The sequence below is a fragment of the Barbus barbus genome (assembly GCF_936440315.1).
Source record: "Barbus barbus genome assembly, chromosome: 10".
Lineage (NCBI taxonomy): Eukaryota > Metazoa > Chordata > Actinopteri > Cypriniformes > Cyprinidae > Barbus > Barbus barbus.
Window position 1 is genome coordinate 19,108,404 of NC_136738.1, and position 23,302 is coordinate 19,131,705.

The 23,302-nt window shown below is 38.7% G+C and overlaps 1 protein-coding gene across 1 annotated transcript in view; it reads left to right on the forward strand.

Annotated features, from left to right (window-relative positions):
* Positions 1 to 23,302, forward strand: part of neb (nebulin) — a 63,218-nt gene that overhangs the window by 9,879 nt on the left and 30,037 nt on the right. Inside the window, exons 21-86 of the mRNA XM_079427086.1 lie at positions 53 to 250; positions 902 to 1,009; positions 1,102 to 1,200; positions 1,299 to 1,403; positions 1,498 to 1,605; positions 1,710 to 2,021; positions 2,512 to 2,718; positions 2,831 to 2,935; positions 3,031 to 3,138; positions 3,229 to 3,540; positions 3,629 to 3,835; positions 3,920 to 4,024; positions 5,873 to 5,980; positions 6,119 to 6,430; positions 6,524 to 6,730; positions 6,820 to 6,924; positions 7,035 to 7,142; positions 7,266 to 7,577; positions 7,688 to 7,894; positions 8,040 to 8,144; positions 8,490 to 8,597; positions 8,685 to 8,996; positions 9,110 to 9,316; positions 9,480 to 9,584; positions 9,692 to 9,799; positions 9,887 to 10,198; positions 10,315 to 10,518; positions 10,615 to 10,719; positions 11,379 to 11,486; positions 11,574 to 11,885; positions 12,121 to 12,324; positions 12,430 to 12,534; positions 12,627 to 12,734; positions 12,823 to 13,134; positions 13,268 to 13,471; positions 13,571 to 13,675; positions 13,765 to 13,872; positions 13,975 to 14,286; positions 14,389 to 14,592; positions 14,687 to 14,791; positions 14,887 to 14,994; positions 15,120 to 15,431; positions 15,531 to 15,734; positions 15,969 to 16,073; positions 16,203 to 16,310; positions 16,524 to 16,835; positions 16,935 to 17,138; positions 17,719 to 17,823; positions 17,937 to 18,044; positions 18,136 to 18,447; positions 18,541 to 18,744; positions 19,084 to 19,188; positions 19,310 to 19,417; positions 19,560 to 19,871; positions 19,959 to 20,063; positions 20,177 to 20,275; positions 21,002 to 21,103; positions 21,199 to 21,306; positions 21,392 to 21,703; positions 21,843 to 21,947; positions 22,048 to 22,152; positions 22,253 to 22,357; positions 22,450 to 22,557; positions 22,677 to 22,787; positions 22,900 to 23,097; positions 23,176 to 23,280. Of these exons, the coding sequence (XP_079283212.1) occupies positions 53 to 250; positions 902 to 1,009; positions 1,102 to 1,200; positions 1,299 to 1,403; positions 1,498 to 1,605; positions 1,710 to 2,021; positions 2,512 to 2,718; positions 2,831 to 2,935; positions 3,031 to 3,138; positions 3,229 to 3,540; positions 3,629 to 3,835; positions 3,920 to 4,024; positions 5,873 to 5,980; positions 6,119 to 6,430; positions 6,524 to 6,730; positions 6,820 to 6,924; positions 7,035 to 7,142; positions 7,266 to 7,577; positions 7,688 to 7,894; positions 8,040 to 8,144; positions 8,490 to 8,597; positions 8,685 to 8,996; positions 9,110 to 9,316; positions 9,480 to 9,584; positions 9,692 to 9,799; positions 9,887 to 10,198; positions 10,315 to 10,518; positions 10,615 to 10,719; positions 11,379 to 11,486; positions 11,574 to 11,885; positions 12,121 to 12,324; positions 12,430 to 12,534; positions 12,627 to 12,734; positions 12,823 to 13,134; positions 13,268 to 13,471; positions 13,571 to 13,675; positions 13,765 to 13,872; positions 13,975 to 14,286; positions 14,389 to 14,592; positions 14,687 to 14,791; positions 14,887 to 14,994; positions 15,120 to 15,431; positions 15,531 to 15,734; positions 15,969 to 16,073; positions 16,203 to 16,310; positions 16,524 to 16,835; positions 16,935 to 17,138; positions 17,719 to 17,823; positions 17,937 to 18,044; positions 18,136 to 18,447; positions 18,541 to 18,744; positions 19,084 to 19,188; positions 19,310 to 19,417; positions 19,560 to 19,871; positions 19,959 to 20,063; positions 20,177 to 20,275; positions 21,002 to 21,103; positions 21,199 to 21,306; positions 21,392 to 21,703; positions 21,843 to 21,947; positions 22,048 to 22,152; positions 22,253 to 22,357; positions 22,450 to 22,557; positions 22,677 to 22,787; positions 22,900 to 23,097; positions 23,176 to 23,280 (11,256 nt within the window). The remainder of the gene's footprint in view (positions 1 to 52; positions 251 to 901; positions 1,010 to 1,101; positions 1,201 to 1,298; positions 1,404 to 1,497; positions 1,606 to 1,709; positions 2,022 to 2,511; positions 2,719 to 2,830; positions 2,936 to 3,030; positions 3,139 to 3,228; positions 3,541 to 3,628; positions 3,836 to 3,919; positions 4,025 to 5,872; positions 5,981 to 6,118; positions 6,431 to 6,523; positions 6,731 to 6,819; positions 6,925 to 7,034; positions 7,143 to 7,265; positions 7,578 to 7,687; positions 7,895 to 8,039; positions 8,145 to 8,489; positions 8,598 to 8,684; positions 8,997 to 9,109; positions 9,317 to 9,479; positions 9,585 to 9,691; positions 9,800 to 9,886; positions 10,199 to 10,314; positions 10,519 to 10,614; positions 10,720 to 11,378; positions 11,487 to 11,573; positions 11,886 to 12,120; positions 12,325 to 12,429; positions 12,535 to 12,626; positions 12,735 to 12,822; positions 13,135 to 13,267; positions 13,472 to 13,570; positions 13,676 to 13,764; positions 13,873 to 13,974; positions 14,287 to 14,388; positions 14,593 to 14,686; positions 14,792 to 14,886; positions 14,995 to 15,119; positions 15,432 to 15,530; positions 15,735 to 15,968; positions 16,074 to 16,202; positions 16,311 to 16,523; positions 16,836 to 16,934; positions 17,139 to 17,718; positions 17,824 to 17,936; positions 18,045 to 18,135; positions 18,448 to 18,540; positions 18,745 to 19,083; positions 19,189 to 19,309; positions 19,418 to 19,559; positions 19,872 to 19,958; positions 20,064 to 20,176; positions 20,276 to 21,001; positions 21,104 to 21,198; positions 21,307 to 21,391; positions 21,704 to 21,842; positions 21,948 to 22,047; positions 22,153 to 22,252; positions 22,358 to 22,449; positions 22,558 to 22,676; positions 22,788 to 22,899; positions 23,098 to 23,175; positions 23,281 to 23,302) is intronic.

Consider the following 23,302-nt stretch of genomic DNA (forward strand, 5'->3'; position numbering starts at 1 on the left):
TTTTTGTGTACTAACAGTCAATTTTTTGATCCTCTGAAATATTTCTGAACAGCGCGAGTACAAGAAAGACTATGAGAAGTTGAAGACCAAGTACCATACTACACTGGACATGATGCTTGTGACACTTGCTAAGAAATCTCAGGCCATTGCCAGCATGACTGGCTATAAGAAAATCTCAAACCGTTACCTCCTCCCTTATGACAGCATAGCACTGGACCTGGCAAAGAAGGCCAATGTTCTTCAGAGTGATGTAAGGATCCCTGCTGCTCTAGACACACTAGAATGAGCACAGATTCACAAGTTCAGTGTTTCAATAACAAGTGCAGTTGTCATTCCTGTACTGAAGTATTTCCTATTTATACATGAATTTGGGTGAGAAAGCTTCATTGAGAAGATTGTCTTTTTTAAATAGCCAATAACCTAACATCACAGCTGTGAATCTTGCAAACCATGCTGTGATAGTCAAAAGTCGTGCATTACAATTACAGTGCATTAATTCTAGTAAGAAGTGGGTGGTATCAATAATTTTTAAGAAGTTGAGTATACAACATTTTAGAGTGCAGGTGTAGTCATCAATATTTTTGGCCCATTTTGGTCCTGAAAGAAAAAGACACATGCAATTTTACATGCATATATCTGCTAAAAGATCATTGTTAGGAGTACTCCAGAATATAGATAATTTCTCTATTCTAAAAGACACAAATACTAGTTTAATTTGATGAGGTCTTTATGTACAAGACTTTAATGTACAACCTATTTACATTTGCATTTGGAGTAATTTTCTAAACTAAATTAGTTTTTTTCACGTTTATGAACATGATCCAAGTCCACATAGCAAAAGTTGATCAATCATACCTTTAGTTTTTTGTGTTACTGATTTTTCGGTCATTTGTAACCACAGAATGAATACAAGTCCGACTACAATAACTACGTCAAAGGAACGCCTTGGGTGCCTTACGGCTCCATGGAAGTTGAGAAATCCAAGAAAGCAGGGGATATCTTAAGTGAGGTATAACTCTTCCTGTTTTTACCCATTTAAAGAATTGATTTCTGTTTTCATCAATAATGTAACGTTACTATTTCTTTCTTTCTCTTACTTAGAAAAAATACAGGCAGCATCCGGACACCATACCTTTTACTGCTATAGATGACCACCCTCTCCAGCTGCAGGCTAAAGTCAACCAGATGATAAGAAGTGATGTAAGCAAACACAACTAATTAAACATGGGTAAATGTTGCTCTGAATAAATGCTAAACCAGCATGTTTATGTGATCTCTGAATATTTTCCCCACTATAGCTGCACTATAAGAAAGGTCTGGATAAAATCCTTGAGAAAAACTCCCTGCCTCCAGATGTCCCAGAGTTCCTTCAGGCCAGGTGTAATGCCTACAACATAAGCGATGTAAGTGAAAATGCCTTAATGTTTTATGGTATTTGGCATATTACATTTTGCAAAGTTGATGACTCTGTATATCTATTGCTTATCTTCTTTTCAGAAATGCTATAAGCTTGAATGGCTGAAGACTATTGCAAAGGGGTACGATTTGAAGCCTGACGCTATCTCTGTAAAAGCTGCAAAGGCAGCAAGACATGCTGCTAGTGATGTAAGAGATCCTTTCATAAGTCCATAAAGGAGACCAATGGATAGAAAACTGCAGTGTGGAACAGAATAATATTAAATAAACTGTTGATTTACCATCATTTTCAGGTTCAGTATAAGAAGCTATATATGAAGGACAGAGGCCACCATGTTGGCTGCCGTAGCATCCAGGACGACCCCTTGCTGGTGCACTACATGGAGGTGGCTAAGATGCAGAGCGAGAGGAACTACAAGAAGGATTACCACAAGGCCAAGCTGAAGTACCACACCCCTGTGGACATGTTGAGTGTTGTACAGGCCAAACATGCCTCAAAGATTCAGACATATGCAGGATACAAGCAGCATTTTCATCATTACACCCTGCTGGCAGATGCCATGAACCTGCAGTTAGCTCGCTCCATGAACATCAGCTCCAGTGATGTAAGAAACATTTAATCATCTTAAACTCTTTATGTGACTCTCAAATCTAGATTTACAAAAACTGTAGCATGACACTTTTTTTTTTCTTAACACTGATTATACAGACAGTATAAAACACAATTCAAAAATTTGGGGTTAGTAAGTCAGAAAATTAAGAACGAACAAAATTAATACTTTTATTCAGCATGGATACGTTATATCGATCAATAGTGACAGTAAAAACATTTTATAATGTTGAAAAAGATCTTTCTATTTCTTTTCTATTTCGTATCCTGAAAACAATGTATCACACTTTCCACAAGCTTATTAGTATGATTTCTGATAGATCATGTGACACTGAAGAGTAATGGCTGCTGAAAATTCAGCTTTGCCATCACAGGAATAAATAATATTTTTTAATGTTAAAATAGAAAAATATAGTATAAAAGATGTGTCAAAGTTTGTATTTCTGTGAATGTGTTCACTAATATGCCCTGTTTAATTCCATTAGGTCCAGTATAAACAGGATTATGAGAACTATGTGAAGGGCACTGGCTGGATCCCCATCGGTTCTTTGGATGTTGAAAAGGCAAAGACTGCTGGTGCAGCTCTCAATGAGAAGAAGTACAGGCAGCACCCAGACACTATCAAGTTCACCAGCGTTCTGGACACCCCAGTCATGGAACAAGCCAAACTGAATGCACAGCAGCTTAGCGATGTGAGGGACAAATGCATGCTATTGTTTGGTGTCCATGATGAATGTCCATAATGAAGGTTAAATATGTTTCATTTATGTTTACTTTCTGAATCATGTCAATTTTGTTTTCCAGCGGCTATACAAAGCCAGTGGTGAGAAGTTCAAGCACACTTACCATCTCCCTGCTGATGCACCAGAGCTTCTGCAAGCCAAATACAACGCTGTAAATATCAGCAAGGTAAGAATGCTGCATACGTTATACTGTACATGACAATGAGATGGTTAACAGTATCAAGTTCAACTGGAAGCTTGTGTTTTCTTTTGCCTCTGCAGACATACTATACCTACGCACACAAGCAGGATCTTCTGAAAGGACATCACATGAAGCATGATGCCATTCCTATTGTTGCTGCGAAATCCTCTAGGAATATTGCTAGTGATGTAAGCAAGCATACATTAATTTTTTTTAGATTTAAATTGTTGGAGTGCATTGTTGACTTATATGCAACTGTGTTGTGCTGTTCTTTATAGTACAAGTATAAGCTTGCATATCAGAAGGCTAGAGGTCACCATGTTGGCTTCCGTAGCCTCCAGGACGACCCCTTGCTGGTGCACTACATGGAGGTGGCTAAGATGCAGAGCGAGAGGAACTACAAGAAGGATTATCACAAGGCCAAGCTGAAGTACCACACCCCTGTGGACATGTTGAGTGTTGTGCAGGCCAAAAATGCCTCAAAGGTTCAGACATATGCAGGATACAAGCAGCATTTCCATCATTACACCCTGCTGGCTGATGCCATGCAAATTGGACTGGCTCGCAACATGATGGAGATCCAGAGTGATGTAAGCACAACTGAATAAGGCTATGATGAAACCTAAAATGATTGCTGTTTTGACAAAATTATTAACCGATCACTTTTTATCTCATCAGAATTTGTACAAATCAGATTTCAACAACATCTTCAAAGGAGCAGGCTGGGTTCCCATAGGCTCTATAGATGTTGAGAAGGCTAAGGCTGCCAATAAAGCCCTTGATGAGAGGTCATACAGAATTCACCCCAGTACACTAAAATTTACCAGTCTAACAGATCAGATGAACATGGTTTTGGCCATGAACAACACAAAACAACAAAATAAAGTAAGAGTACTTTAATAATTTATTGTGAATGATAACCAGAACGATGATCTAGAACTGATTTATTGGTTCTTCTTTCCATTTTAGACCGCCTATAAAGCCTCTGGAGAGAAATTTATGCACACCTACAATCTACCAGCTGATGCCCCAGAGTTCCTGCAGGCCAAATATAATGCCCAGACTGTGAGTGAGGTGAGTACAAAAGCATATCAAATCTAAATTAAATAAATGAGAAACACTTTTCAACATGATTCTATGTGTTAACATCAGTTCATTATTGCATTAACAGTTTTCAGTGTTTGCAACTAAAGTCTAAAGTCTCTAAATTCTCTACACTAAAGTCTCTTGCAGGTTTTGTTTTGTTTTTCCTCATGGCATTTCCTTTTCATTTTTAAATAGTTTTTGTACTATGACCCAGAGATGGGCACTCGAGTTAGTGACTCGGACTCGAGGCGCATTTTTTAGACTTCAGATTTGACTTCAGATTCGACCTGAACTGACTCCAGACTTGACTCGACTCGTGGAAAAGGAAAAGGTCTCATTAGTATTTAAAAAGCAACTCGAGTCTTTTATCCTTAAATACGTATATAACTGACATTCAAAAGGCGGACAGCATCCACACCCCAGCATCCATCCGGACCGCAAGCCGTTGTTGTGCCAAATTCTGCACCCCTGTCGGATTATGCATCCCCTCGTTGAAATCGCTACCTTATTGCCTATTCCCAATCTCACCCCTAATCCTAACCCCTCCCCCACACCTACTCCTAAACCTACCAATACTAGGGGATGCATAATCCGGTGTAGTGCCGAATTCTGACCCCCGCCAGATTATTACCCCCCTAGTATTGGTAGGTTTAGGGTTAGGTGTGGGGGAGGGGTTAGGATTAGGGAATCAAGTAGAGATTTCAACGAGGGGGGTAATAATTTGGCAGGGAGTCGAAAATAGGCATAACACCGGCAGGGTGCAGAATTCGGCATGACACCGGCGCGGATGACGCGGTTATTTTAACAACAACAGAAACACGGTGAGCAGCAAAATTATAGATTACTTTAACTAAAACACAGCAGAAAAAAAAGCAATGCTGCAAATATAGTTTTTTTTTTACTTTCTATTTATCTATCTATAACCTATGACTCTGACTGTTTAAACCAGATGTGACAAGACGTTTCTGATCTACATTTAGCATTTTTAATCTGTAGGCTATGAACATTTAAAAAAAATTATGTAATTATAATTGGGAAAAGTGTTTTTAGATGGCTAGGATGGAACTTAAACTTTGAAACTGTTAGTTATATTTCTTCTCTGCTCAAGATGAGAACGTTTTGATTATTGTAGCTACATTGTTTTTAATAGATACTGCTTTTAAGTAGAATATTAAAACAGAATATATTTCAGGAGGAAAACCCTGAACAGAAACATTTTTTTTTTGTCACATGGCCTCGCATGTATCTAAATGTAAAAATAATTTTTATTTTTTGTCCGGACCTTTGCTTGGAAGAAAATATAGAGGCTGCACCTCTTGGAACTTTAATTGAATACCTATGACTTATATTATAAAGAAATACTGTATTTGTATGGTTTTGTAATATCTGTGTCACATATTTCCTTATGTGTCATGGTAGATCGTACTCTTATTATAGAATTTGTTTCGAACATGATAATGGATTAAAATATATAAGTAACAAGCTGGATGTACATTAAATCTTAACACCTCTTTTTTTTTACAAAGCAGATCATAGATCATATATTTTGTCTGTAGCCTATAAAACAGCTTCGCAAATAGGAAGATTTCAATACATGAGGGTTCTGAATGGGATTTTTTTTAGCGAGCCATTAAATGACTTGAGACTCCACTCTGACTCGTGACCAAAGACTTCAGACTTGACTCGGACTCCAGGTTAAAGACTTGTGAACATCTCTGCTATGACCTGATCAGTTAATTGCATTTAGTTTATACAATTTTATTTATTAATGTTTATATTATTATTACCCATGAAACTCTAAAATAATGTAGATGTTAAAAAACTCTTATTTTACAGTCACGCTACAAGGCACAGTGGCTTGTGGACATTGCCAAAGGCTATGACATGAAAGCTGATGCCATTCCCATTGTTGCTGCTAAACAAGGAAGACACATTGCCAGCAATGTAAGCGCAAAATGTATCTTGCATTAAAATACTGAAGGACGTGTTCAACAGTACCAAAAAAATAAAAAATAAATAAAATTTACAATTTGCATGATGAATGTACTGGACTGATTAGAATCCACTGTTCTTTGATCACAGTACCAATACAAAAAAGCATTTGAGAAAGCGAAAGGCCACCATGTTGGCTTCCGTAGCCTCCAGGACGACCCCTTGCTGGTGCACTACATGGAGGTGGCTAAGATTCAGAGTGAGAGGAACTACAAGAAGGATTACCACAAGGCCAAGCTGAAGTACCACACCCCTGTGGACATGTTGAGTGTTGTACAGGCCAAACATGCCTCAAAGATTCAGACATATGCAGGATACAAGCAGCATTTCCATCATTACACCCTGCTGGCAGATGCCATGAACCTGCAGTTAGCTCGCTCCATGAACATCAGCTCCAGTGATGTAAGTCCATCCTTTTTTAGATCCACACATCCCATATGAAGGGTGTACCATGGGTTTAACAAAGGACTGAACATTACATTTGTTGTCATCCAGGTTGAGTACAAGAGTGAGTACAACGCCACCATGAAGGGTATGGGTTGGGTGCCAATTGGTTCATTGGCTGTAGAGACCGCAAAGGTTGGAGGAAAGATCCTGAGTGAACACAAATACCGCACTCACCCCTCCAACTACAAGTTCCACAAACTTATGGATTCTATGGACCTCGCGTTGGCTAGCGCCAATAATAAGATCATGGACAAGGCAAGTCTGGGTTCAGGGTATTTGTATGGGTTTGACTGATGTAAAATTATAGGTCAAATCTATGAATATTTAAACACTTTTGGTTGCAGAAATCCTACCATGCTGCCTGGGAAAATGACAAGCTCAAGGTTCATGTGATGCCTGACAGTCCTGATATTGTCCTGGCCAAGGTCAATGCACTGAACATGAGCCAGGTAAAACTGACTAATGCATTCATTCAAAAGATCCTAGTTAATAATAATCAAAGCAAAAAAAAAAAAAGTCCAGTGCGGTATATTTCATTGCCTTTTGTGTGTATTTTCAGAAACTCTACAAAGCTGGCCTTGAGGAAATGTATAAGAAAGGCTATGACCTCAAACCAGATGCTATTTCGATTGTGGCTGCCAAAGCCAACAGGAATATTGCTAGTAATGTAAGTATCCTATCATCCTATCCATTGTCGTCTTTGTATTTTCTTTTAATGTTTGTAAAATCAGTCATGTGTTGGCACGATACTGTGATCTTTTCTGATAAATCCATGTTTCTGTCATGACAGTACAAGTATAAGCTGGCATATGAGAAAGCAAAAGGCCACCATGTTGGCTTCCGTAGCCTCCAGGACGACCCCTTGCTGGTGCACTACATGGAGGTGGCTAAGATGCAGAGCGAGAGGAACTACAAGAAGGATTATCACAAGGCCAAGCTGAAGTACCACACCCCTGTGGACATGTTCAGTGTTGTGCAGGCCAAAAACGCCTCAAAGGTTCAGACATATGCTGGATACAAGCAGCATTTCCATCATTACACTCTGCTGGCTGATGCCATGAACCTGCAGTTAGCTCGCTCCATGAACATCAGCTCCAGTGATGTAAGTCCATCCTCATTTAGATCCACACATCTGATATGGAGGGGGTAGCTCATAACCTGTGGGACTGAAGTATTGGAGTAGGATTGAACAGTATAATTGTTGTCTCCCAGGTTGAATACAAGAGTGAGTACAACGCCACCATGAAGGGTATGGGTTGGGTGCCAATTGGTTCATTGGCTGTAGAGACCGCAAAGGTTGGAGGAAAGATCCTGAGTGAACACAAATACCGCACTCACCCCTCCAACTACAAGTTCCACAAACTTATGGATTCTATGGACCTCACATTGGCTAGCGCCAATAATAAGATCATGGACAAGGTAGATTACACTTTTTAATAAACTTATATATTAATGATCCATCATTTCTGAGATGTATGTGAATCTAATCTAATTGATGACATTTTTAATGGATTATTTGGCTGGTCTGATCAGTAAATAATATTTTGAATGTGTTTTATTATAGCAAGCATACACAGACGCTTGGAACAAGGACAAGACAAAGATCCATATCATGCCTGATAGTCCTGAAATCATTCTTGCAAAGGCTAATGCAATCAACATCAGTGAGGTATGTGTATTCTATGTATTTGCAGATCTTAACAATTTTTACAAGAATATTTTAAGAAGTACTTATTGAGTAACAAACATTTTAGACAAAATATCCCCAGCTTTTTCTCCCACCAATGAGCATGCTTCTCAGAGCAGAATCAGAACTTGCTGCATGTGTCTGAACAGTAGAAGTGTTTCCTTTCTGAATGAATCAGTTGAGTGAATGTATCAGTGATTTATAAAAAAAAAAACTCTAATATTTCGTCACCTACTGATGTGACAATGTAACTTTAAAAAAAGAGTCACTGAAAATGCCCTGTGAAAGCAATAATAATAAATATAACTTGTGCTGTTTTGAATACAGAAAGCCTACAAAGCAGGACTGGAAGCCCTGAAGAAGAAAGGTTATGACCTCAAGGCAGATGCTGTATCAGTAATTGCTGCTAGGGCCTCCACAAACATTGCCAGTGATGTAAGTTACTCAAATAATCAAATATTTCTGTCACTAGTGTTTTCCAAATTTTACCCTTTCAGATTTCTACAAATATTCTCATTACAGTACAAGTACAAAAAGGCATACAACAAAGCAAGAGGACATCATGTTGGCTTCCGTAGCATCCAGGACGACCCCTTGCTGGTGCACTACATGGAGGTGGCTAGAATACAGAGTGATAAACTATACAAGAAGGATTATCACAAGGCCAAGCTGAAGTACCATTCCCCTGTGGACATGCTGAGTGTTGTTCATGCTAAGCAGGCTACGGCTGCTCAAACCTATGCTGGATACAGGCAGATCGTTACACATTATAAAGTTCTGGCTGATGCCATGAACTTAGAGCTAGCCCGCAACATGCAGGCGATCGCAAGTGATGTGAGTCGAGATTGTGATGTTGTATTTTAAATGTTTAATATGTTTTGATTTCTATAAAATGATTAGCATTTCAATTAGATTTTATATTGATGGCATCCACTCTAATTCTGCAGAACATCTACAAATCTGAGTATAACAATTACATCAAAGGAACTGGATGGATTCCCATTGGATCTCTGGATGTGGAGAAAGCGAAGACTGCTGGCCGGATAGGCAGCGAGAAACTGTACCGTACACATCCCAGTAACTTCAAGTTCACTAAAGATATGGATTCCATGGATCTGGTCCTAGCTACGGCCAACAATGAAATCAAAAACAAGGTGAAAGTTTAAACCATTTGACTTGACACTGGGGTTTGCTTTTGATTATCATGATTATTAGGTTTGGTCAATTGACTTTCTTTTAAGAGAAACATAATGAATCATTTAATTAGCCAGTGTGTTTCAGAATAATTTAAAATGTACCCATTTATTTTTCTTTCAGCAAAAGTATACTGCAGCCTGGGAACAGGACAAAACCAAGATTCACATTATGCCAGATTCAATGGAAGTGGCTCTTGCTAGTCAAAATAAAGTTAACTACAGTGAGGTTAGTGATGTTGCCAGATTCATTGCTGATTGATTGTAAACAGTAATTGTCATTAAGTCACAGTATTTAAACAATTTTTTTCATATTCTTTTCATATTCTTCTTTAGAAACTATACAGACTTGCCAATGAACTAGCAAAGAAAAAGGGTTACGATCTACGTGCCGACGCCATCCCAATTCAGGCTGCAAAAGCATCATGTGCCATTGCTAGTAATGTAAGTTTTTTTTTTCTTATTGGACCCAGCATTTGATTACTGTGTACTTATCACAATGTAATGGACATTTTAATGGACTTTTCACAGTACAAGTACAAGGCTGGTTATCGTAAGCAAGTTGGTCATCACATTGGAGCCCTGAGCGTCCAGGATGATCCTTTGCTCATGCTGGCCTTGAACTCAGCTAAGATTGCTAGTGATGCTCTCTACAAGAAAGACTTCAACAAGTCCAAGACCAAATTCAACCTCCCAGTGGACATGTTATCCTTTGAGTTGGCCAAGAAGAACCAGATCCAGGTCAATGATGCCAACTACAGAACCTACCTGCACAACTGGACCTGCCTGCCCGACTCCAATGATGTTGTCCAGGCCAGACAAGTCTATGACCTCCAGAGTGACGTAAGTCTGGTTTTACTGCAGTTTTGTATATATACACAGTATATATATATAAATAAGGCTGATGGCTCATCCTTATGAAGCTTGTAAGCACTCGTTTTACACATGTCTGCTCCTAGGCGGTGTACAAGGCAGATCTGAAATGGCTAAAAGGTCTCGGATGGGTCCCCATTGGTTCACTTGATGTTGAGAAAGTGAAAAAGGCTGGAGAAATACTAAGTGAAAATAAGTATCGTCAGCACCCAAGCAACTTCAAGTTCACTTGCACAACTGAAGACATGCCACTGGTCTTGGCCAAAGCCAATAATGAAATTATGAACAAGGTATCTTTACATTTGACATCTAGACCCATATGGAAATATCTAAAGTATTGTTTGTGACATCAGTTTTTATGCTTAATTCTCTCTTCTTTCTTGCAGTCAAAATACGTTGAAGCTTGGAACAATGATAAAACAAAGATTCACATCATGCCAGACGCAATGGATGTGGTTCTTGCAAAGCAAAACAAAGTCAACTATAGTGAGGTCAGTATTTCCAATTTAGAGTTTAGTATTCAGTTAAATATAAGAGTATTCTTTTTTACATTTAAGCAAATATCAAGCGTAGCATTAGTTCTGGAAGGTCACGTAAGTCTAGCTCTCATCAGCTGATTCTCAGCTGATCCATGTCTACCTATAGGAATGCAACACCTATCTTAGCATTTATATATAAGGTCCTTCAGTATTATCAGCAGCTTTCGCGTTGCTCAATAGCTAATTATCCTCCTCCATCCCCAGTTCCTCCTCTCATCCAGTCAGGATTCGGCCATCTGATTCTCCTTTGTATCAGGCTAATTTCTAAAATGTGTACATCAAATTATTGAACATTAATGATATCTGCAATACATTTATGTTGGTTCTGTTCTGGGAGGTTATCACTGCTCTCGCCGCTCTTATCCATGCTAGGCTGCATGGATATGCAAGGAGTTCTTGCCCAGAGCAGAACCATACAGCCAATCCAAACTGTATGCTAATTGTCAATCATCTTTGATGATAGTGGTCCTGACAGAAATTCTAAATATTAACCATGAGTCTTATATACAGTAGATTAAGAGCGATGGGCATTGGTTTTAAGACAACAAAAGATAAATTATATTCTGCTCTTGCCAAGTTTGTTCAAATATGTTGTCTGATTTGCTCTGCAGAAACAATATAAACTTGCAAATGAGCAGGCCAAGAAGAAGGGTTATGATTTGCGCAATGATGCCATATCTATCATCGCAGCCAAAGGCTCCAGGGACATTGCTAGTGACGTAAGTACAACAAACTGATAAGGCAATATATGACACATTGTGGATATACTGTCATTTGCTACACTGAGATTTTTTGCTTTTAAATAGTACAAGTACAAGACTGGTTACCGTAAACAAGTTGGTCATCACATTGGAGCCCGCAGCATCCAGGATGATCCTCTGCTCATGCTGGCCTTGAACTCAGCTAGGATTGCTAGTGATGCGCTTTACAAGAAGGACTTCAACAAGTCCAAGACTAAGTTCCACCTCCCAGTGGACCTGCTGTCTCTTGAGCTGGCCAAGAAATGCCAGATCCAGGTCAATGATGCCAACTACAGAACCTACCTGCACAACTGGACCTGCCTGCCCGACTCCAATGACGTTGTTCAAGCCAGACAAATCTATGACCTCCAGAGTGACGTACGTGGCATCTAGCTTCTGTAAAGCAATATTAATTTATCCATTTCCGGATGTTCACTGAATTGACTTTTTGTTTTATATATCAGTTTTAGCTAGTATATAATGGAAAGAGGAATTGCTTGGGTCTCTGTTTTGTTCTTGATGTTGAGAAAGATATAAAGCCACAGAGATACTGATGAATAAACTGTATGGAGTTACTTACAGCTATTCTTTCCGTATATATGTCTGCTTTTAGGCTGTTTACAAGGCTGATCTGAAATGGCTTCAAGGTCTTGGATGGGTCCCCATTGGTTCAATTGATGTTGAGAAAGTGAAAAAAGCTGGAGAAATCCTGAGTGAAAGGAAGTACCGCCAACACCCAAGCAACTTCAAATACACCATGACAACTCAAGACATGCCGATAGTCTTGGCTAAAGCCAACAATGATGTCATGAACAAGGTGACTTCTGAACTGATAAAACATATGCATATGTAATTTTCTAATTTATTTTAAACAGTTATTGTGTGGGTGTCAATTTTTTTATTTAATACTCCTATTTTATAGCAACAATATGTTGATGCATGGAACAAAGACAAGACAAAGATCCATATAATGCCAGATGCTATGGACATTGTACTCGCAAAACAAAACAAGGCCAACTACAGTCTGGTAAGTATGACACAACATTGGCCTCTTAGTGATGCGTAATGGATGTTCTTAGGTAATAATTAATATAATCATTATTTTCTTTTTATTTAAAGAACTTATACAAGGTTGCAAATGAGGAAGCTAAAAAGAAGGGCTATGACATGCGAAATGATGCCATCTCCATCAAAGCAGCCAAGGCCTCTAGGGACATTGCAAGTGATGTGAGTATTTTGAGTTATAATGTCTAAAAGTGAACAAAACAGTCCTTAGAATTAACTTATGCCTTAAACTGTTCTTTCTTTTAAACAGTACAAGTACAAGACTGGTTATCGTAAGCAAGTTGGCCATCACATTGGAGCCCTGAGCGTCCAAGATGATCCTCTGTTAATGCTGGCCTTGAACTCAGCTAGGATTGCTAGTGATGCTCTATACAAGAAGGACTTCAATAAGTCCAAGACCAAATTCCACCTCCCAGTGGACATGTTATCCTTTGAGTTGGCCAAGAAGAACCAGATCCAGGTCAATGATGCCAACTACAGAACCTACCTGCACAACTGGACCTGCCTGCCCGACTCTAACGACGTCGTCAAGGCCAGACAAGTCTATGACCTCCAGAGTAACGTAAGTATGCTACATGTAGATATGCTAAATTCAGGATTTTACAAGTAAGATCTCCATGTTTCAAATACATGGTTAAATAGACATTTGTTCACTACTTAATGCTAATATTGTTTTATGCTATGTTTATTCTCAGGCGGTGTACAAAGCTGATTTAAAATGGCTTCAAGGTCTCGGATGGGTTCCCATTGGTTCGGTTGATGTTGAGAAAGTGAAAAAGGCTGGAGAAATCCTAAGTGAGAGGAAGTACCGTCAGCACCCAAGCAACTTCAAGTTCACTTGCACAACTGAAGACATGCCACTGGTCTTGGCCAAAGCCAATGCAAACATCATGAACAAGGTAGCCTGCTTTGATCAATAGAATCCTTTTCTTCTCTTTTCCAATGAAATTTGTAAAGATACTTTGCATATATGTATCTGATTTCTCCTTACACTGTAGAAAAGCTATGTGGAAGCTTGGGAAAAGGATAAGACCACGATCCACGTCATGCCAGATACAATGGAGATAGTGCTTGCTAAACAGAACAAAGTTAACTACAGTGTGGTGAGTAATTCATTTCAAGTCTCGAATTGAAGATGAAAAGTTCTATTCGTTTTTCCTCATATTTCCTTTTCTACTTAATTCTACTCCAGAAACAATACAAGCTTGCCAATGAGGAGGCCAAAAAGAAAGGCTATGACATTCGTGGTGATGCCATTTCTATTAAAGCAGCTAAAGCCTCTCGGGATATCATCAGTGATGTGAGTGCTCTCTTCTTTTGTTCTTCATTCATAGTCTTATAGTTCATGGTCTCTAGAATGTGTTTTATCCATTCTTATCGTTCTTTAATCCTTCAACTGTAGTACAAGTACAAGACTGGTTATCGTAAGCAAGTTGGTCATCACATTGGAGCCCTCAGCGTCAAGGATGATCCTCTGATCATGCTGGCCTTGAACTCAGCTAAGATTGCTAGTGATGCTCTTTATAAGAAAGACTTCAACAAGTCCAAGACCAAGTTCCACCTCCCAGTGGACCTGCTGTCTCTTGAGCTGGCCAAGAAGTGCCAGATCCAGGTCAATGATGCCAACTACAGAACCTACCTGCACAACTGGACCTGCCTGCCCGACTCCAATGATGTTGTCCAGGCACGGAAGGTCTATGACCTCCGCAGTGATGTAAGTCTTATGAAAGACTTCTTGACTTATATTGTTCCTTTTTACAGTCATTTAAAAAAACAAAATCATAAATTTTTCATTATTTTTTGCATGACCATTTAGGCAGTGTACAAGGCTGATCTGAAATGGCTTCAAGGAATTGGATGGGTTCCCATTGGTTCAATAGATGTTGAGAAAGTGAAGAAGGCTGGAGAAATCCTGAGTGAAAGGAAGTACCGCCAACACCCAAGCAACTTCAAATACACCATGACAACTGAAGACATGCCAATAGTTTTAGCTAAAAATAATGCTTCTACTATTAACAAGGTAAATCTGCTCAGTAGGTTTCTCAACACAAGAACCCTAACAAATAGCTTAAAGGTTTAAACGTTTGACATCTAATTTTATTCAACTGTTATAGAAACTTTACACTGAAGCCTGGGACCAGGATAAAACCAAAATCCATGTTATGCCTGATTGTATGGAAGTTCTGTTGGCAAAGCAGAACAATATAAACTATAGTGAGGTATGTATATGTCTGAAATGTTTTCTAAAATTCCCTAAAAAAACTCTTTAAATCTCTAGTAACGACACTCTCTGTAAAATATTTTCCATTTTTAGAAAAGATATAAACTTGCCAACGAAGAATCTAAAAAGAAGGGCTATGATTTGCGTGGTGATGCAGTTGCTATCAAAGCAGCTAAGGCTTCCAGGGATATCATCAGTGATGTGAGTACTTTTTAGTACATACTGTAGATTGTGTCATACACACTGTACTGTGCACAATTACCTTCTGAAACCCTTTTAAAAAAAATTTTTGAATAAGTACACTGAGATTTTTTTCTTTTAAATAGTACAAGTACAAGACTGGTTACCGTAAACAAGTTGGTCATCACATTGGAGCCCTCAGCGTCAAGGATGATCCCTTGATCATGCTGGCCTTGAACTCAGCTAAGATTGCTAGTGATCTTCTCTACAAGAAAGATTTCAACAAATCCAAAACCAAGTTCAACCTCCCAGCGGACCTGCTGTCTCTTGAGTTGGCCAAAAAGTGCCAGATCCAGGTCAATGATGCCAACTACAGAACCTACCTGCACAACTGGACCTGCCTGCCCGACTCCAATGATGTCGTCCAGGCCAGAAAAGTGTATGACCTTCGTAGCGATGTACGTTTGTCAAACTAAAATGTCATTCAAATATTTGTATAGAACTAATTTGTATAGAACTGTATAGTTCTGAAAAGTCACATTTCGTCTCCATCTTAGGCTGTGTACAAAGCAGACATGGAGTTTATGACCGGTGTAGGATGGGTCCCTATTGGCTCGCTTGATGTCCTTAAAGCAAAGAAAGCAGCTGAGATCCTCAGCGATCGACTCTACAGACAGAAACCAGACACATTTAAATATACACAAGACATGCAGTCCATGCCTTTGGTACTTGCCAAGGCAAATGCCCAAATTATGGATCAGGTTAGTAGAATAAAAAAGTCATATGATTGGAATACAAATAAACTGTCAACAAAATTCTCTGGAGAACAATTTAATCACATTATCAATTACTACATAAAGATTAATAATATATATTAGTTTGTATACATGATTTTGTTTTCATGTTATTTTGATTCATTGTAGGATGTTTTAATTTTCCACAATAACAACTCTCATAGTATTAAAATTGTCACAAAAACTTTTTTTACATTTTAGCATCAATACCATGCAGCATGGGAGAGTGACAAGGTCAAGATCCATATCCCTGCTGATACCCCAGAGATTGTGCTCTCAAGTGCTAATGCAATGAACAATAGTAGGGTTAGTATCACTTCTGAATGAATGTTCTTTCTTCATTATATATTTCAAATTCATGCATTCTGTTTGATTTCCAAAATTAGTCCTATTCATTATTTTACTTAAAAAAAGAAATAAAAATTTTGCTTGCAGAAACTGTACAGACAAGCAGTTGAGGACATCTTCAGGAAAGGCTATGACCTCAAAACTGATGCTGTCGCCATCAAAGCTGCTAAAGCATCCAGAGACATTATTAGTGATGTGAGTGTATATACCTTCGTAACATTTGCTTATATTACAAGCTGACTGGTGCATTTTCTATTTGATTGCATAAATATAAATAGGAGCCAACTTTAAAGCTAAAGCATCATGTGCCATTGCTAGTAATGGAAGTATTTCTTCCTTATTGGAACCAGTATGTGATTACTGTGTACTTATCAGAATGTAATGAATGTTTTAATGGATTTTCCACAGTACAAGTACAAGACTGGTTATCGTAAGCAAGTTGGTCATCACATTGGAGCCCTCAGCGTCAAGGATGATCCTCTGATCATGCTGGCCTTGAACTCAGCTAAGATTGCTAGTGATGCTCTCTACAAAAAGGACTTCAACAAGTCCAAGACCAAGTTCCACCTCCCAGTGGACCTGCTGTCTCTTGAGTTGGCCAAGAAATGTCAGATCCAAGTTAATGATGCCAACTACAGAACCTACCTGCACAACTGGACCTGCCTGCCCGACTCCAATGATGTCGTCCAGGCGCGGAAGGTCTACGATCTTCAAAGTGATGTGAGTTTCTGTGGAATTTTTATTTGTAACCATAATAAATAGACCTGCTGTACACTACCAGCATTGTTTTACTGTTTCTCATGTATTTTCTGCCATCAGGCTGTGTATAAGGCTGATATGGAATGGATCAGAGGTATGGGATGGGTACCCATAGGCTCAGTTGATGTAGAGAAGGCTAAAAAGGCTGGTGAGATTCTGAGTGAAAGGAAGTACCGACAGCATCCAAGCAACTTCAAGTATACAAGCAAGACAGATGCCGTACCTTTTGCTCTTGCCCAAGCTAATGCCAAGATCATGGACAAGGTATTATTCTCCTAGAAAATTTTACTAATCTATGTAAAAGGTAAAAATAAATTGCTGTTTGAAATCACTGTTACAAGCTAAGATCAAAGACTATAGAATACCCAAGACATGTCACTTGTATAGTTTTGAATGGGGAAAAATGCAACACTTAATATGGCCGCTTAATATGGCCGCTCAAACGCTGGAAGCCCCGCCTTCTGAATGAAAGAGCCAATCACTAATCGGTAAAGACAGCGCGTCACTGCAGCTGCAGTTAGAAGTCCCAGTTGTTATAGTAACAGTCAGGGCTCTGAGACGCGCGCTCAGGACTGCGCATGCGCACTGGCTGATCTAGCAAAATAAAAAACATTTATGACACAGTTGTTGTCCGATTTGATTGGTGATTTCAAATATGAAATTTAATCGTAAGCTTAGTGATGTTTCCCCATTCAAAGTGATAGGAGCTGCACTTGGATGCCCGAGAGGCCTTTCAAAGATGGCCACCGAGTGACAGGACTTGTCTTAAAGATACTTTGCTAAGATTTTGTTGACCAGAGGTGAATGTGTCTAACTTTTTGTCTTCATTATTATTACATTGCAGAATGCATATGTTGATGCCTGGAATAAGGAGAAGATCCATATCCATGTCATGCCAGACACACCTGAGATTGTTCTTGGAAAACAAAACAAACTCAACACAAGCATCGTAAGTACAGCAGCACTGTTTTGTAGTCACCAATAAATCAGAAATAAATGCACACTAGTTCAGTTTTTAATCCTGTTAAATCGGTATGTGTTGCTTCGTCATGTTCTGTGCAGAAATATTACCGTCAAGACTATGAGAACAGCCTTAAGAAGGGCTACTTCCTGCCTAAGGATGCTGTCGCAGTGAAATCTGCCAAGGCCTCCAGAGATATCATTAGTGATGTAAGTCTCAGTGTGGATCTAATCTAATAAATTAAGCACACACTGTTAAACTATAGTGCTCAAATTTCATTTATGTATTAAAACCTTGCAGTACAAGTACAAAGCTGGATACAGGAAGCAGCAAGGGCACCACATTGGAGCCCTCAGCGTCAAGGATGATCCCTTGATCATGCTGGCCTTTAACTCAGGCAAGATTTCTAGTGATCTTCTCTACAAGAAAGATTTTAACAAATCCAAGACCAAGTTCAACCTCCCAGCGGACCTGCTGTCTCTTGAGCTGGCCAAGAAGTGCCAGATCCAGGTCAATGATGCCAACTACAGAACCTACCTGCACAACTGGACCTGCCTGCCCGACTCCAATGATGTCGTCCAGGCACGGAAGGTCTATGACCTCCGCAGTGATGTACGTATATGCCTTGTTTGATTGTTTTGTTCTGTTTACATTGGTTTGTTATTTTACTACATGAATACCTTTTTTTGTAAACTTTCAAACTAGGCTGTATACAAAGCTGATCTTGAGTGGATCCGTGGATGTGGCTGGATGCCGCACGGATCCATTGACGTCGTCAAAGCCAAGAATGCTCAGACTATCCTTAATGAGAAACTGTACCGCCAGCCTCCCAGCACAGTCAAGTTCACCAGTGCTGTAGACCTGCCTGTTATTGTCCTAGCCAAGCAAAATGCTGACATCCTCAGCGATGTAAGATTATTGCCTTTCACTTTCAATGGTACTCAAATGTTAATGTTCAAATTACAGCCAAACTAAGGTTGAAGACCGTTGCTCTAATAAGCATGGAAATGAATAGGACAAACATTGTGTGAATATATATGTTTTATTTTAATTACAGTGAATTGCTAATCAAAATTTCTCATTTTTGAAAGAAATATTATTATTATTAAAGTAATTATAATTATATGTACAGTTAATTAGAAATGTAAAATTGTGCTAAATGAATGTAATAGCTATGTCTTTTTTATTTTTCCATCAATGTGTGCCTTTAACCTTTTTTTATTATTTCAATTATGATTTTATTCCCAGAGGAAATACAGAGAAGCATGGGACAAAGATAAGACATCTATCCACATCATGCCAAATACACCTGCCATCGAGTTGTCCAGAGCCAATGCCATTGCTGTCAGCAATGTAAGCAAAGTCATATGCAATATTGCTGAGTATTACTAAAATGAACTCTGAAAATTTTGTGAGCTTAGTATACTATTAAATAGTTGTGTTTTGAATTTCCACCTTTTTTGTCCTGTTGCAGAAAATGTATACCAAAGACTGGGATGCTACAAAGGCGAAGGCATACCACATCAAAGAGGATGCCGTGTCTGTGATCAAGGCTAAAGCGTCCAGAGATATAGCCAGTGACGTAAGACATCACAAAGTCATGTTTTTTCTGTCTGTTTTCTGAATCTCTCTTATATTGTGAAAGATCTTACATTTAGGCTTTTAAATCCACTTTCTGCTATTTAAGAGTAATGCTTACAACCAATGTGATCTTTTAAATGCAGTACAAGTACAAGGCTGGTTATCGTAAGCAAGTTGGTCATCACATTGGAGCCCTCAGCGTCAAGGATGATCCTCTGATCATGCTGGCCTTGAACTCAGCTAAGATTGCTAGTGATGCTCTCTACAAGAAGGACTTCAACAAGTCCAAGACCAAGTTCCACCTCCCAGTGGACCTGCTGTCTCTTGAGCTGGCCAAGAAATGCCAGATCCAGGTCAATGATGTCAACTACAGAACCTACCTGCACAACTGGACCTGCCTGCCCGACTCCAATGATGTTGTCCAGGCACGGAAGGTCTATGATCTGCGTAGTGATGTAAGTTGAGGTTTGATTATGTTTGTTTTTTTAATCTACAAAATAGAGTGCTAGACATTGTTTCATTTGATTGTTTTTGATGTTTAGGCTGTGTACAAGGCTGACTTGGAGTGGCTCAGGGGATGTGGATGGATTCCCCATGAGTCTGTTGAAGTCATCAAAGTGAGGAACGCCCAAAAGGTTCTGTCTGATGTAAGTCATTTGGCTCTATATATTGTAATTGCTTCTACCAGTAGAAGTACTATATTTATTTCAACCATTTCTACAGAAATGTAATGAAATACAGATTTTTTTCTGATTCACAGAGAGGCTACCGTGTGAAACTGGATGAGCAGAAATTTACAACACCAATTGAAAGAATTGACTTTGTGTGCTCCAAAAATGCTGCTGATGTGCTCAATGAGGTAAGCAAGAAGACATATATTATACAGTCATCCAGTCATACAAAACTGTAATTACATGAAAAAAGATGGGCTACTTTTAAGCAGTTTCCATAGATGTTAAAATTATAAAATAAAACTTCAGTTTATAAGCCATATTATTTAATTTTCTTCATAATAGTGAATGGATAGTAGGAGATTTTCAGGGCACACTTCAAACATGTGATTAAATACAACCTTAAACCAAGGCATTTGTTACCTAATCTAGCTTTCTTACAAACCTGAAATTGTCAATTGCTTTGGATAAAAACATAGTCTATATGCGTGAATGTAAATACTTGGTTCATTTGTCTAATCATTTCATAACATAATATATAAATGTTTTAGTTTTAATTAATAGTACACTTCATAACAGTAATTCAAAGTGCATTACATATGCAACATAAAATAATTTTAGAAAGTCATTTTGAAACTATAAAAATAAATAAGAAAATAAAAAACAGAAATAAAACTAAAAAACTGAAATAAAAGTTTATTTTAAAAATAGATGTATAAATGTGAGTATAATAAGCATTGTCTTTCTCAATGTTACTATTACCATTACTATTAAACAACATAACTATTACAGTATATTTAGTTGACAAAATCATGTTCTCTCAAAATCATGTTGTCATCCCCACAACGTTAGTTTCACGTGTGGTTTTCAGATATGACTGTTCTCTAAGTATCCTTTTTATTTTTTCTTCTCAGGCTAAGTACCGTGAGGCCTGGCACCAGGACAAGATTAAATACACGCTGACAGATTCTCCAATTTTGGCTACTGCCAGGGAAGTGTCCAAAATGTACCACCCGGTAATGCGATTTTCTTTTTGAGAAATAATTTTTTTCTGTAATGAATGCTTAAAGGTGAGTGCTAATAGAAATGACATTTGAAACACCACTTGTAGCACTTCTACACCAAAAACTGGAACAAGACCAAGGCCACATCATACTTCATGCCCGGAGATGCAGTTCCAATCAAACAATGCATCCATACCTCCAAAGTACAGAGTAACGTAAGTAAATATGTAAAACTATACCTAAACCCATTTCACTTTAATTTTATTCATGCTCACAAATAATTTATCCTCTTTTATGCAGTACAAGTACAAAGAGGGTTACCGTAAGCAAGTTGGTCATCACATTGGAGCCCTGAGTGTCCAGGATGATCCTCTGCTCATGCTGGCCTTGAACTCAGCTAGAATTGCCAGTGATGCTCTCTACAAGAAGGACTTCAACAAGTCCAAAACTAAATTCAACCTTCCAGTGGACATGCTGGCATTTGAACATGCAAAGAAGTGCCAGGTCCAAGTCAATGATGACAACTACAGAACTCGCCTGCACCAGTGGACATGCTTGCCTGATCAAAACGATGTCATTCAGGCCCGTAAAGCATATGACTTAGCCAGTGACGTAAGTATTGTTTAATGAAGTTTTTTAAATCAAAATTATTCTTCTTGTTTATTAAAATGAGAATGAAGGTAAAGTTTTGTTTGTTTTATGAGACAGTTGATTTGACTGCCCTGAATTGAATATAATACTCTTCCTCCAGAATGTCTACAAAGCAGATCTGGAATGGTTACGTGGTTGTGGATGGGTGGCTGCTGATTGTGTGGATCATGTCAAAGTCCGAAAAGCCCAGGAGATTATGAATGAGGTAAGTTTGACCAGACAATTGTTTTTTCCCCCGCAAATTCTCACTTATAATACAAACCTCCATTATCTTACAACAATGCTTGTTTCTTTTCTCCATGCAGAGACTTTACAAGAAGGATGCTAAGGAAAACTTTAGCAGATTTACCCACATTGTGGATCGCCCTGAGGTTGTTCTTGCAAAGGTTAACGCCTTTAACCTCAGTGATGTAAGTGTGTCTAAAATTTGGGCATTTTCGTCTTCTAAGGGAAAAATGGGTGTGAAGAGGTTAACTTATCTACCACGTCGATCTTTCTGTTGTTACTCAGCTGAAGTACAAAGAATCATTTAACCTGGAGAAAGGCCACTACATCGGATCTGAGGATACACCACAGCTGGCTCACTCTAGAGATGTCGCAAAGATAATCAGTGAGGTAACGATGCCCATTCCAGACTTATTTGTATGTATTTGCATTTATTTATGTGATACATTTAGAATTATAATGTTTTGTTGTTGTTAATCTAGAAATTGTACAAAGTCAACTGGGATGAGAGCAAAGCCACTGGCTACCAGCTGAATCATGAATATATACCAGTACAACAAGCCAAGAGGACCAGAGACATGATCAGTAATGTAAGTATCAAAAATGAATAAGTATAGCACTGTCGATATTTTTTCTTCAAACACTGTTAAAACTGGTTTATAAGTGATGCAAACAATTGTTAATTATTTCTTGTATTAAAATACTGCAGTATAAGTACCTTGATGCTCATGAGAAAGCCAAAGGCCACTACATGGCTTCAACACTGGTTGACTACCCTGAGGTGGTTCGCTCTGGCCAAATGGAGAAAATGAAGAATCTGGTGAGTTGTTTTTATTATTACTGAGTTCGAAGGTCGCTGTTCTTTGATATTCTCTTGTTATAGTTTATATTTTAATTCCTCATTAACCAGACTTTTTTGATCTGTCTAACAGAGAGACTACCACAAAGCCTACAATGAAACCAAAACTAAGCTCCACATTCCTGCTGATATGATCAGCCACGTGGTTGCCAAGAAATGCCAGGAAATCCTGAGTGATGTGCTATACCGTACATACCTGCACCAGTGGACATGCCACCCTGATCAGAACGATGCCATCCGTGCACGCAAGGCCAATGAGATCTTGAGTGATGTGGGTTATGGTCACAGTGATATTTAGACTGAGTCAGGTTTGTTGAATGGCTGCATTTGACTAGTTTCTCCCTGGCAGGTGTTCTACAAAGAAGACCTGAACTGGATGAAGGGAGTTGGCTGTTACGCCTGGGACACTCCTGAGATTGTACGTGCCAAGAAGTCATATGAGCTTCAGAGTGATGTGAGTAACATTTTTGCGACTC